The following is a 13,072-nucleotide window of genomic DNA, read 5'->3' on the forward strand; positions in this document are numbered from 1 at the left end:
TTGATGATTAGAGAAATTGGCCTATAAAACCCTGGATTATCGGGAGGTTTCCCCTTTTTTGGAAAGATTACGATGTTTGTCTCTTTCTAAGAATCTGGGGTATTCCCACTATATTGAATACCTCTAAAGAGACCTAGCAAGAGAGGCAATATTCTCATAACCAGGATTTTATATACCTCAGGAGGTATTGCATCAGGGCCTGTGGCCTTACCTGAGGCCATACTCTGCAAAGACATTTGAATTTCCTCCTGTGTATTCTCTAATTCTGCGCTATCTTTTGTCTGGTACGGAGAGCTAATCTCTTTCCCACTAGTTCTCCACTTTCGTATAAGTTGTTATGCTGAGACTGGAACTCTTCCGCTGATTTTTGAGCAAGCCAGCCATTAATTTCCGCCTTAAGGGCCGCAATTTCTCCCTAACTTTGTATTATTCCTTTTCCCTGTTTGATTAATAGGAAATGTTCTTCTTCTGCCACTTTAAGTTTACACATTAGCTCTTGATTTTTCTTCATATGCAGCGTTCTGGCTCTGGCAGTGTAACTAATAGTTTCTCCTCTCAGACCCGCCTTAAAGGCATCCCAAACAACTATTCTAGAGGTGCTATACCTGTTGATGTTAAAATAGTCAATTGTCCACTTACTAATATGCTATGTGTTGACTAATAGCTTCTTATCAAATCACCACTTGCCCCTTTTTTTTAGTAAAGCCTGGAATTTCCACTACTAAAATTAACTGATTATGGTCAGATATGACCTTAGGTAATATGTAATACTAGCTTTGTTAAGAAGATCTGTTATTCCAAAGAAGTAGTCAATCCTAACATATTTTTTATGTGGACAGGAGTAATACGTGTATCCTATGTTTTTGGAGGTATTTTTGGCCATCCATATATCCACCAAACCATGGCTCTTATTAAGTGAGGGTAATGCCCTATATACCTGGGGGTTTCCGCCCTTGATATGTCCCTTGATTGATTTGACCTAGTTGCGGATCTAGGGCGATATTAAAATCTCTGCATACAATTAGGGGCGCAGGCCACATTACCAGTTCTAGCTCAAGATCCTCAAAGATCTGGGGGTCATCATAGTTCGATCCATAAATTAAGCATATAGTAAGTCCCATCCCAAGCTCGACTATCGCCCACCTTCCTAGAGTATCGGATGCCTTTCGCTTAACTTGACCCAAAGAAGTTTTAGCCAAAATGGCTACTCCTCAGATGTTTGAGGTTTGAGATGTGGATGTCAAAAGATTATATCCTTGGATTGTCATCCAATGTCTTTTTCCCCAAGGGACATGGGTCTCCTGGAAGCTGACAATATCAAATGAGTTCATCCTTACCAACTCCCCCAGTTTACCTCTCTTGGCTACAACAATAAGTCCTGCTACATTAATTGAGCAGATATTTATACTCCCCATCTTAATTTGATTTTAGCGGTTCCTTGTAATCCTACCAATCCTATTATTCCATCCTTTTTCTCCAGCACAATGCAGTTCATACTCTGACTTTTTTTTGTAAACATAATTTTTATTGGCATTCTTATCTAGATGGATCAACTCGTATCACATTACAGTAACACTTTGCAATTCCAAAGTACATCGCAATCAGTAATATTCATGCCTTTTATGAACTGACCTCCGCCTACCCCCCCAACAGCCCTCCCCACCCCTATCAGTGCCCCTAGTTCAACCTATACTAATACAATAATCGGGAATACCCTCCTTCTAGTCGAGTGATTCATCATATCAAGTGGTACAAGGGGGACCACCCCTACCAGCACTCTCCAATCATACCCCTGGACCCGTCCACCACAAGAGCAGGCCATCCTCCCAGCCGCCAGCCCTACAGCACACCCTCCTCTGCGTCACTCGAGCCATCCACCGGGCGCTGCAGATCCGTCACCAGCGCCTCCCACGCCCTGGCCACTTCCAATGCCCTGTCATTGTCCTGTCGTCTGGCCTGCTGCAGCCGGAGAGAACTCTCAGCCCGCGCCCAGCGCAGGAGGCTCGCCTTCCACCGCACATAACTAGGGCCGGTACGCGACTTCCAATGCATGGTAAGTTCCCGCTTGGCTAGAATTAAGCCCAAGTCATAGAACTTACTAGTGACTTTCGTCTGGGGGGTGTGTGGAAACCAGAGCAGCAAGCAAACGCCCATGTCCGCTTCTATCTGCCGGTCCGCTGTCCCGGACAATCTACCACCGCAGTCCAGTAAGCCGCCAGTGTTGCGCAAGACCAAAACATGTGGGCAAAGTCGCCCCCCTCCACGCCGCAGCGCAGGCAGGGGGACACGGTGCCCCCAAAATAACGCAAAATCTTGACAGGCGTCAAGTACGCTCTATGGAGTGTGAAAAACTGGACTAATTGGAACCTGGTGTTCCGCGTGCCCTTCCATGCGCGCCGCACTAGCTGAGCCCACGTCGTCTCGGGGATGGGTCTCCCAAGATCGTTCATACTCTGAGTTACACACATTTCTTTTGAAAGTCTACATATTTCCTCTTCTCCTCTGGGTATGTCTTTTCTATATTTTATACCCCCGTCCCTTCCCCCTGGCCCCTTGCCCCCCCACCACTCCCAACTCCCCCCACCATCCCCTCCGTGAGGCACTCAGACAAGTGTCTGCGCATGATGGGTGCATCGCACAAAGCTGAGAGCCCATAACCACATACTACCTTTAGTCAATACATGCTGTGTGTTTAATATATCTTATCCTTCCCTAGTGTTTTAGTTTTATTGCCCTACCACACACAACCCCCCAAAAAAGAACCATTTTGACTTTTTCCCTTTCTTATACCCTATTTATATTTTCTCACCCTGTCAGACTATCCAAATATTCCTTAGCTTTCACCTCAGACGTAAAAAAACGTGATTGTACTCACCAGACAACTTTTAATCGGGCAGGATTGTTCAAAAAGGCCTGAGCATTTTTATCTTGGAAGGGTTTAATCATCTGCCTCAACCCGCACCGTCTTTTGACGATTGTTTGGCAGAAGTCTGGCGAACAAAATAAGAAACCCCATTCCTGGATTGTCTTGCCTCAGGTCTTGCCTTTTCAAAGATAGCTTGATGTAATAGAAAGCTACCGAAATATACCAGTATGGCTCTTGGCAGCGCCTCTGGCTGTTTTTGTACAAAAGGCACCCTATGTGCCCGCTGAACCTCCAATGACCAATTCCAGTCTGTGAGTTCTAGAAGCGTCTCTCTGAACAATTCAATGACATACCTACGGGTATCCTCCGCCTCCACCCCCTCCGGAACACCCAAAACGCTAGCCATTGGCAGTTCTCATGTTCTTCCAGTTTCCACTGAATATCAGCTATCTGTGCCTCCTGCGATTCAGCCTGCTCCTGAGTGCTTGCAAATTCTGATTCTGTGGTGCAGATCCTTGCCTCCAAATCCGTCATCCGTTTTGCAAAAGCACTACACGTTTTTGTCAATTTTCGCACCACCCCCTGTACTTTCCTCATTGCAGCCTGAGCTTTGCGCCCATCCTGACGTGTCTCCTCGCGGTGAGTGGATATTGCCTGGAAAATAGCCTCTACCATCGGCGAGCTAGAGACACACACCTTTCCCCCCTTTTCTTCATTTGCTGGGGGACTAATAAACTGGGTCGAAGGGGTATAGTCCCAAGTAAGGTCTCTCTCTCGCGTTTTCTTTCTTCTCCGGATTGTCTTTGATTTTCCTCCATCTGAAAGTTCAATCTCTATATCGCTATTACTTAAGTCGGTGTTACTGCTATCCATAATACCCTCTGACCATTCTCCCCCATCTGAGACAGAGAAGAAATGAAGCTCCTTTTTGGATTCCTTTTCGGGCTTCCTACCTCCACTCACATCTTCCACTTCTGTTTCTACTTCTGCTCATACCACCATCTGACTTGATATACCAGCAGCAAGAACCATCGTGGCAGCATTGTCAGCAGTGTCAATAGCATCAGAAGTATTACCTTCTATGGAGGCGGGCCCTACTCTCTCTGAGAGTGCTATTTTGGAAAGCTGTGTGCATTTTAATACGACTTTCATTACTTTTAGGAAAAGTGCTGCTACATTCTAGGGATCTGCCCACTTAAAGTGAAAAAAGGCAAACACAGACAAAAAGCATAGAGATCTCCTTATAATTAGAGCATAATAGGTACTACACAACACATTCGAGTAGGGTTGTGAAAAACCATGGTCCTCGAAATCCAGTAGTGGTATAGCTTTGATCAAAGAGAACAGGCAACCCAGCACAGCTGCCAGTTAACCATAAAGGTATCTTAAAGCATCATTTATATTCCTAGATTTGTATATGCTTTGTTATTTTGATTGTTTATGGTAAATAAATATACCTTTTTGCTATTGTCTTGCCCTTTTCTGAATGCAACTTTATAAATCTGGGATCCTTTACCATATCTATGCGGATGACACTCAAATCTACCTTAAGGTGTTTTCCGCACACAATATCTCAATACTCAACTCTACTCTCAACTCTCTTCAAAACTGGATGTTAGCTCATCAACTCATTCTGAATCCTTCCAAAACTGAATTCCTCCTCCTCTCTACCTCACTCTCTCCTCCTGTTTAATCTTGGATGGATCATCTGAATTTATTCAACAACAAACCTATTTTTGTCGACAGCGCAAAATCCCCATGTGTCATACTTGACAAAAGGCTCAATCTGCTCTCCCACATCAATTCCATTGCAAAGAATCCACGATACCAACTGCGCCTTGTCTGGAGGATTCAACGTTTCTTTCCGGAGCAAGACCTAAAAACCTTGGTCAATCCCTGGTTCTCTCTAGATTGGACTATTGCAATTCTCTTCTTGTTGGCCTCCCCAAATCCCACCTTTCCCCTCTTAAATCTGTTCTCCATTCAGCGGCTAGTTTTATATTTGAGGCCAAAAGAAGTGACCACATCACATCCATTTTATCTTGTATTCGATGGCTCCCCATTGAGGATAGATCAATCTACAAGACTGCCTGTATCACCCACAAAGTCTTGCACACATCCTCCCCTCGATACCTGGCGAATAAACTGAAAATCTCTAGAGGTTCTAGACCATCTCATAATGCAGAAAAGTTACTGCTTGAGCCCCCCACCTTCAAAAGGGAGAGATAGATGGCTCAATCCTTCTCTGGCAATGCGATGAGAATCTGGAATTTGCTTCCTCCACTACTCCGTACCACCACCTTTACCCGGACCTTCAAAACTGACCTCAAGTCTCGTCTTTTCCAAAGACACTTACAGAATTAATTCAACCCTTTTCATATCCCCGCAAGGAAGTTCTTTCATTCTTGTAAATTTGTAATCTATGTCTGTACAATCTTCATCCTATTGTGTTTTTTTGTGTTTTTTGTGTGACTGACATCTATTGTTTTATTTTACCTGTTCTTGTTTCTTGTTTGCTTCTGTAACATGGAAATATGTATCATTCTCCTCATGTATCATACTTGGTTCTATTGTGAAGCACTCTGACACCTTTGGGTAAAGCTAAATAAAATTGCATTACATAAATAAATGAATTTCTTAAGCACCAGTCTAGTTATCCTGATCTAAGCCCTATCCCTAATTATATTGGTCACGCCTGTTACCTCATTTACCCCCGTTACCTCATTTACCTCATTTACCCTCATTACCCCGTTACCGTTAGCCCCCACCACCTCATCCCATTCTCTCTTCAACTTTCACACTCTATAACTCTCGGCCAACCCAAGAGGGCCATCTCCTGGTTCCGTGATGCCAAAAATATTGATGTCGGTCCCCTCTGTGAATCAGCCTTGCTATCACTTCCTAGGCTAGACCCAAATATAGCTGTTGACGATCTCACCTCCCAATGCCTCACAGTTCTTGCAGCTGAAATTAATAACGTCGCTCCACTCAAAAGCAAAAGGATAAGGCCCACTCCCTCAGCACCTTGGTTCAACAAATCCCTTTATGAGGAAAGGAAGCAGCTAAGATTCTTGGAGAAGCAATGGAGGCAAGGGCCCTCCACAGACAATTTTGCCATGCTTCGCACAGCAAGATCCAGGTACCACAAGCATATCTTCCTTGAGAAAGCGGCGCACTTCAAAACCCTCCTTGACTCCGCCAAAAATAGACCTAAAAAACTATTCGAGCTCGTCAAGTCTCCGAGCTGCTCTCCCCCTTCTTCCGAGGTGGAGGATCCTACTAAGAGAGCAGCGGATTTCGCTATTTTCTTCGATGAAAAAGTGAAATCACTTGTGGATCAGGTCGCGCATCCTACACCTCCAGAGGAGCGCAAATCCTTAGCCATCTGGCAGAGCTTTGATCCCATATCTGAAGATGCCCTTCTCAAGTGCATACGAGAAACAAAGCCCTCCAACCATTCTCTTGACCCTATCCCCAGTGCCATTGCCTTGGACTTCTATACCCATTCCCTTTCCTATTGGGCCACTCTGATCAACCTATCTCTCTGGCAAGGCTCCCTTCCTGTCCCCTTCAAAACTGGGCAGGTCACCCCTCTGCTTAAAAAGCCTACTGCTGATGCGAAGGACCTCAACAACTTCCGCCACATCACTAACATTCCCTTCCTTGCGAAGGTCACAGAAAGATGTGTAGCAAAACAACTCTCTCGTCATATCAAGGACAATGATCTTCTTGACAAGTGTCAGTCTGGCTTCATGCAAAACTGCAGCACTGAAACAGCCCTACTGCAAGTGGTTGATGACGCGCTGAGGATACTCGATGCGGGGGGGTCCTGTCTTCTAATTCTCCTGGACCTTTCTGCAGCCTTTGACACTGTCAATCACAACACCCTCCTCAATATCCTTCAACAGAGAATGGGCATGGAGGGCACTGTGCTTAAATGGTTTGCATCCTTCCTCTCTGACAGATCCCAAATGATCAAAATTGCGAACAGTCTTTCTTCTCCTGTGGCGGTAGGTCAGGGTGTTCCTCAAGGCTCTATACTTGCACCCACATTGTTCAATCTCTACTTAGAACCACTGGGAAACCTCCTAAGCAAATCCGGGATTCACTACCATCTCTATGCAGACGACACTCAACTCTACCTCAAGGTTGCCTCCAGCCATGATCTCTCCTTCCTAAGCTCTACTCTGGACTCCATCCAAAACTGGATGTCAACTCATCAACTGATTCTGAATCCTTCCAAAACTGAATTCCTCCTCTTCTCCTCCTCACTCTCTCCCCCCCCCGGTTCAATCATGGATGGATCAGCTGAATCTACTCAACACTAAACCCATCATTGTCGACAGCGCAAAATCCCTTGGAGTTATTCTAGACCAAAAACTCAATCTAACCCCCCACATCAATTCTATTGCAAAATCTGCTCGTTACCAACTGCGCCTTCTTTGGGGAATCAGACGCTTCTTCCCGGAACAGGACCTTATAACCCTGGTGCAATCGCTGGTCCTCTCCAGATTAGACTACTGCAATTCTCTTCTTACTGGCCTCCCCAAATCTCACCTGTCCCCACTAAAGTCTGTTTTCCATTCAGCAGCTCGCTTCATTTATGGGGCCAAAAGAAGCGATCATATCACACCGATGTTATCCACCCTTCGCTGGCTCCCCTTCGAGGCTAGAGCTATCTACAAGACCGCTTGTATCACCCACAAAGCCTTGCACTCCTCCTCTCCTCGCTACCTGGCGAATAAACTGAAACTCTCTGGAGGCTCGAGACCATCACGCAAAGCGGAGAATCTTCTACTTGAACCTCCCACGTTCAAGAAGGAGAGAACAATGGCCCAATCCTTTTCAGGCAACGCAGTGAGAATCTGGAACTCCTTTCCGCCTCAGCTCCGGACCACCACCTCCTCCCAGGCCTTCAAAAGGGACCTCAAAGTTCTCCTCCTCCAGAGACACCTCCAAAAGTGATTCACGTCCTCTTGGTATTTGGAGGACGACTCCCCACTACTGATATTTTCCATGCCCATGGAAGTGCCTTCCCAGGGTATTCCTGGGGTTGGAGTGTCTGCCTCTTTGGAGTATTTTCCATGTACCTGTGTTCGGTGCTCTTGTGTAACTTGCACCCACCACTTTGCCCTTGTAACACACGGTTTGCTACCTCGCACATGTTTTTATCTTTGATACTTGCTCAAGTGCCACCTTGCCTACATAACGCTTGTTCGTGTGCCTGAGTGTCTAGCACCTTTTGCAGTATTACACCTTAAATGATACTTTGTTCTCTCTTGTAACTGCACACTTGTCACTTTTTTTCTTCCTGTGCACTTTTTACTACCTCATGTATTTTTGGCTGCTCACAATTCTCACTACCTCATGTATTCTGTGTGCTCACAATTGTTACTATTACCTTTACTACCTCATGTATTTTTGGTTGCTCACAATTTTTACTACCTCATGTATTCAGTTTGCTCACAATTGTCATTATTACCTTTACTACCTCATGTATTTTTGGTTGCTCACAATTTTTAATACCTCATGTATATTGTTTGATCACAAATGTCACTTTTACTTTATGTAACGTAACGTACGCTTTTGTAATGTTTCTCATTATGTTCCATTTCTGTTCCTTTTGTGAAGCGCTCTGACACCTTCGGGTAAAGTCCGCGCTATATAAAAATGCATAAATAAAAATAAAATAAATAAACAAGGTTTTCAACGCCCCTTTAGAGTAAATCCCCCACCCCCACCCCGCCCCCAATTTGTTATCCAACTGAAATCCCTGGGTAAAGACGTTGTCATTTACAACGCCACTAGTTCTAACTCTCACAAATGCGAGACTTATTGCTTTGCAAATGCTTGTTTAGTACTTTTGCCCTGCCTCGAGCCCCATAGTAATCTGTTGAAGCACTAATAATACAGTTACCTACCTGAAACGATAGTGAACTTTATATTTAGAAAATACTTTTCTTTTAAGTGTCCATCGCTTTATTGACATATTCGCATAATATGCACCATGAGCGCCCCCAATTTGTTATCCAACTGAAATCCCTGGGTAAAGACGTTGTCATTTACAACGCCACTAGTTCTAACTCTCACAAATGCGAGACTTATTGCTTTGCAAATGCTTGTTTAGTACTTTTGCCCTGCCTCGAGCCCCATAGTAATCTGTTGAAGCACTAATAATACAGTTACCTACCTGAAACGATAGTGAACTTTATATTTAGAAAATACTTTTCTTTTAAGTGTCCATCGCTTTATTGACATATTCGCATAATATGCACCATGAGCGCACTTTGAGCAAAACAAAGGATGCAACACAAAGGATGAAGGACATCCAGAGAAATCCCTCTACAGTAGCCTTCAAGCTTCTCGTGATAGGCTGCGTGCCGAGTTACTAGCACAGACGCCACAGTGGTGTCTTCTCGCTTCTATTTGATTGGCTACTCGGAAAGCAAAACCAATCCATGGATTGGCAAATAGTTGTGTATTTGTGCTCTCTGATTGGCAGCAATATTTACCTTCTCTGCGCTTGATAGGCTCTTGATCAAAAGGGTCGGTTAAACATGTCAATTCTTATTCGGGCAGAGACCGGCCAGTCCTTCGCTGTCCCCGCCCCTTCCAGTGCTTCGTGTGTACAGTAGGACGTCTGAAGATCCCGGGTCGTCCTGGATTTTCACCCACCCAACTCGGGATGTCCTGGCGATCAACATGGAAACAAAGCGAGTGGAGCCCATACCGGGAGGAGTGCTGGACGACCTCTGCAGGTGAGGAGTGCACAGTGTTAGCTGTAGGCGTCAACAATGACGTCATTAAACGACCGCTCTCGCGGGGGGGTGGGGACACCAGGAATCAACAATTGAAAATCTTCTGCGATCTAAATAAAGAGCCCACAACTAATGCTAGTCTGTAAGACAGTGATTGATTTTACTTCATCTGTAACTTCAAAATCATCTTCTAGAAAACGAGTCTTTGTCTTCGTTGCGTACATTTCACTTTCTCGTTCTGGAGTGGCTTTATCCCCCACTTTTATAACTTACTGTATGACCCCGCGCCCCTTTAGTTTCGCGTGGCCCATTTTGAGGTCTGAGAGTTTAAGGCCAACTCTCGAAAATGAAATCGATAAAATACTTAATGTACAGATGTGCGTGTTTTATGATCCAGTAGCGTATCCAAGATGCCATGGGTCCTGGTAGAGACAAGGGAAAAACGTACCCTTTGACTGCACTTGGGGTAGAAAAATGAGCAATTTTCAAGGTTCAATGGGCCCCAACGAGCTTGTAGCCCCAGTGCCACTGCACCAGCTGCACCAATAGTAGCTACTTCCCTGTCAATCACTTTGGCCTTTGTTGCTCCGAGCCTATCATCTTTATCTGAACTCCGTCGCTACCCCATGCCACTAGCTAGAAAACAGGAGAAAGTATTTAGCGTCGAAGGAACTGAATGAGTTTTGCTTTGTGGTCGCCTATGAAAGTAATGAAGTTTGTAAATTGAGGACCGGCTGCAGAAGCTGTGCATTTTTCTCCTAGTTCATAAGAAAGGTGGTGCAACATGGACATACTTGGCGAAGATTCAATCAATCAATCAAGATTGGCGAAGTGTAGACCAAATTGATTACTTGATAGGTATCAAGGGAGCGCTAATGAATTGAAAGCTTTGCCCAGACTGTATTATTGTCCTAAATTGATGTGCTTCGGGATTGCTTTTGTCTGCAGAATGAAAAAGCCTTAGAATGGGGTCATGGTGCAGCAAGTGCAGTGGCACTAGGAGCAAAAGCGCTAAGCACCTCATTAAACACTCATTGTTGCTATATTTTACAACTAAACAGGCAGGCAGTCACAAGTGCAGTTATCTTGCAGGCACTAGGATCATGATTTGAATGGTGCTGCAGGTGCAGTCGTTCCAGGCCCAAAAGTTGTGCAACTTTTTTTCTTGCATTAAGGCTGTACAGTGTTAACTGTTTACCGATACTTATTGTCCCCTGGTTGCACACATTTAAAACATGCTTGTTTTACTCTACTTTTGTGTGTGGAACTTTCAACAGAATCAACTTAAATGTAATTCCGATAAGTCGGAAATCATTTTCTTTGGCTGCCCATCAAACAACCTGTGGCAGAGCTGGTGGCCTCAGGATATGCACCCTCCGTCTAATGCGGTGTTGTCTGTAAAAAACCTAGGTGTAAAGCTGGATAATTACCTGAGTATGAAGCTACAGGTTCAGACTGTGGCCGGTCAGTGCTTTGGCTCTTTGAAAATGCTTAAACAATTTCTGCCACTACTTCAGATCTCACACAGGAAAAATGTGGTCCAGGCCCTGATTGACTCTAGGCTGGACTATGTAAACATTCTATATCTTGGCCTTCCAGAGTATCTGCTTACCCGCCTCCAGGTAGTGCAAAATGCTGAAGTTAGGGCTATTCTATCCCTTGGCCCCAGGACTTGGGTACCTGTTAATTTGAACTCTCTCCACTGGCTACCGATCCGTAAGCGGATACAGTTTAAGGCCCATGTGCTGGCTTTCAAGACCTTACATGGCTATGGAGCCCCTTACCTGAGGAAGAGAGTTCAATTTTACCTTCCTCAACGTTCTCTTCGTTCCGCCTCCTTGGTGTTAGCCTGCACTCCGGTGGTGAAGCACTCCCGAATAGGAGGACGCTCCTTTCAGCTTCAAGTGGCTAAACTATGGAATAATCTACCACTTGCTCTGAGACTACTTCAGGATCTGCTTCCCTTCAGAAAAGCCCTTAAGACGTGGCTGTTTCAGCAATAACTTAGCACCATGCTTCCCTGCATATTATCCCTTCCCTTTTAAGTCAGTCTTCACTCACCCAGCCCCGGGACACTCAGTAGAGTAGCTGTGTGCTTTATAAAACCCCTGTTAACATAACATAACATATTGCACAGCCGCTCATTTGAAAAATTGAAAGCTCATTTTCATTTGTTTATCTTAACATACCAAAGCGGTGGTAAAACAAATTAGGTTGTTTGATTCAGCTCTGCTTACTCTCACAAGCCTGGAAGATGGTGACTTTAGCACAGCAAACCTTTCGTTTATGCAGTTTTTAGGAAAAAGACAGGCACTGTATGCAGAACATTATTTTCCTATTCCCCCCCCACCCCAAAAAAAACAAACTCTAGGGAAATCTACAAACCCTGGGTGTACAATTAGAATGCCCAGGATGTTGAGGGAAAAAAGGATGCAAATTTATCATAGATACCTTATTTGGACTAAATGTTATAGAGCCCTAAGCGTGAGCTAACCTAAATTGCCAGAAAGGGGCTATGAACTGCAAAGGGGTGGGGCGCTGTTAAGGGGTTAAAGCCTATCAATCCACTGGTTAAACACTGTTGCAAGGAACTAGACTTGTTTGGAAATGGTCTGTACCATTCACACATACATTGCATTTACTACTGTTTTTAGGTCGAAGCCTGCGATGGCTGCGCATGCACAGTCTCGCTGGCGAGATCTAGTGAGATTGAGGGAGATTCACTAGCGGGCTTTAAGCCCGGCCCCTCTTTCCCATTGGCCGGCGTCACTGTTCATGCTAAACGGTGGCCAGCCATTGGGAAAGAGCTCTGTATGACGTACTCTTTTCTCTTTTTGAGCCGTCCCACTTGGACTAGCTTCCCTGACTTCCTGCTGGCGTAAAAGGTTTCGTATCTTCATTATGGGGCGAAACAGATGGCCCCATAAAGAAGATAATAAACCTTTTACGTATCTTCATTATGGGGGCGAAACAGATTGCCCCATAAAGAAGATAATAAACCTTTTACGTCAGCAGGAAGTCAGGCCGAGTCCGCCAAGTGGAACGGCAGAAAAACAGAAAAGTGCCCCTCATGGCGAGCGCTTGCTCTTCATGGTTACCTCTATGCCCCTTCTCTTCCTTGCTCCCATCTCTTTCTTTTACCTTCATCTCCCCCACCTATTGACCCCGCGGTCCCCTTGTTCTTCTGCAGCAATAACTATGCAGAATGTGGTCGCTTGTATTAAGTAACATACAATCTGCGAATCTCTTCCATGGCATTAGGCAGGTGAATATTATCCATAGCCGTACCTACGAGGCCCATGGGCTGCACTCCTGCACCTCCAGCGGAGCGCCCACCGAGACACGCAAGGCCACCTTCTCTTCTCCATCTCTATCACCCCCGTACGCTCTCTGCCTTCCTGCCCGAGCTCACTGCCCTGGCATGATGCTTTGTATATGAACCGCCCGA

The 13,072-nt window shown here is 45.1% G+C and overlaps 1 protein-coding gene across 2 annotated transcripts in view; it reads left to right on the top strand.

The window, feature by feature from the left end:
* The first annotated feature begins 9,451 nt into the window (after positions 1–9,451).
* Positions 9,452–13,072, top strand: part of DCP2 (decapping mRNA 2) — a 356,226-nt gene continuing 352,605 nt past the window's right edge. Inside the window, exon 1 of one of the 2 annotated variants that reach the window (XM_078675514.1) lies at positions 9,452–9,624. In XM_078675514.1, coding sequence (XP_078531640.1) covers positions 9,569–9,624 — 56 coding nt within the window. In that variant the 5' untranslated portion in view covers positions 9,452–9,568. The remainder of the gene's footprint in view (positions 9,625–13,072) is intronic. The other variant, XM_078675513.1, reaches the window with a different exon arrangement.

This window comes from Lissotriton helveticus, chromosome 2_1 (genome assembly GCF_964261635.1).
Source record: "Lissotriton helveticus chromosome 2_1, aLisHel1.1, whole genome shotgun sequence".
NCBI classification, from domain to species: Eukaryota; Metazoa; Chordata; class Amphibia; order Caudata; family Salamandridae; genus Lissotriton; species Lissotriton helveticus.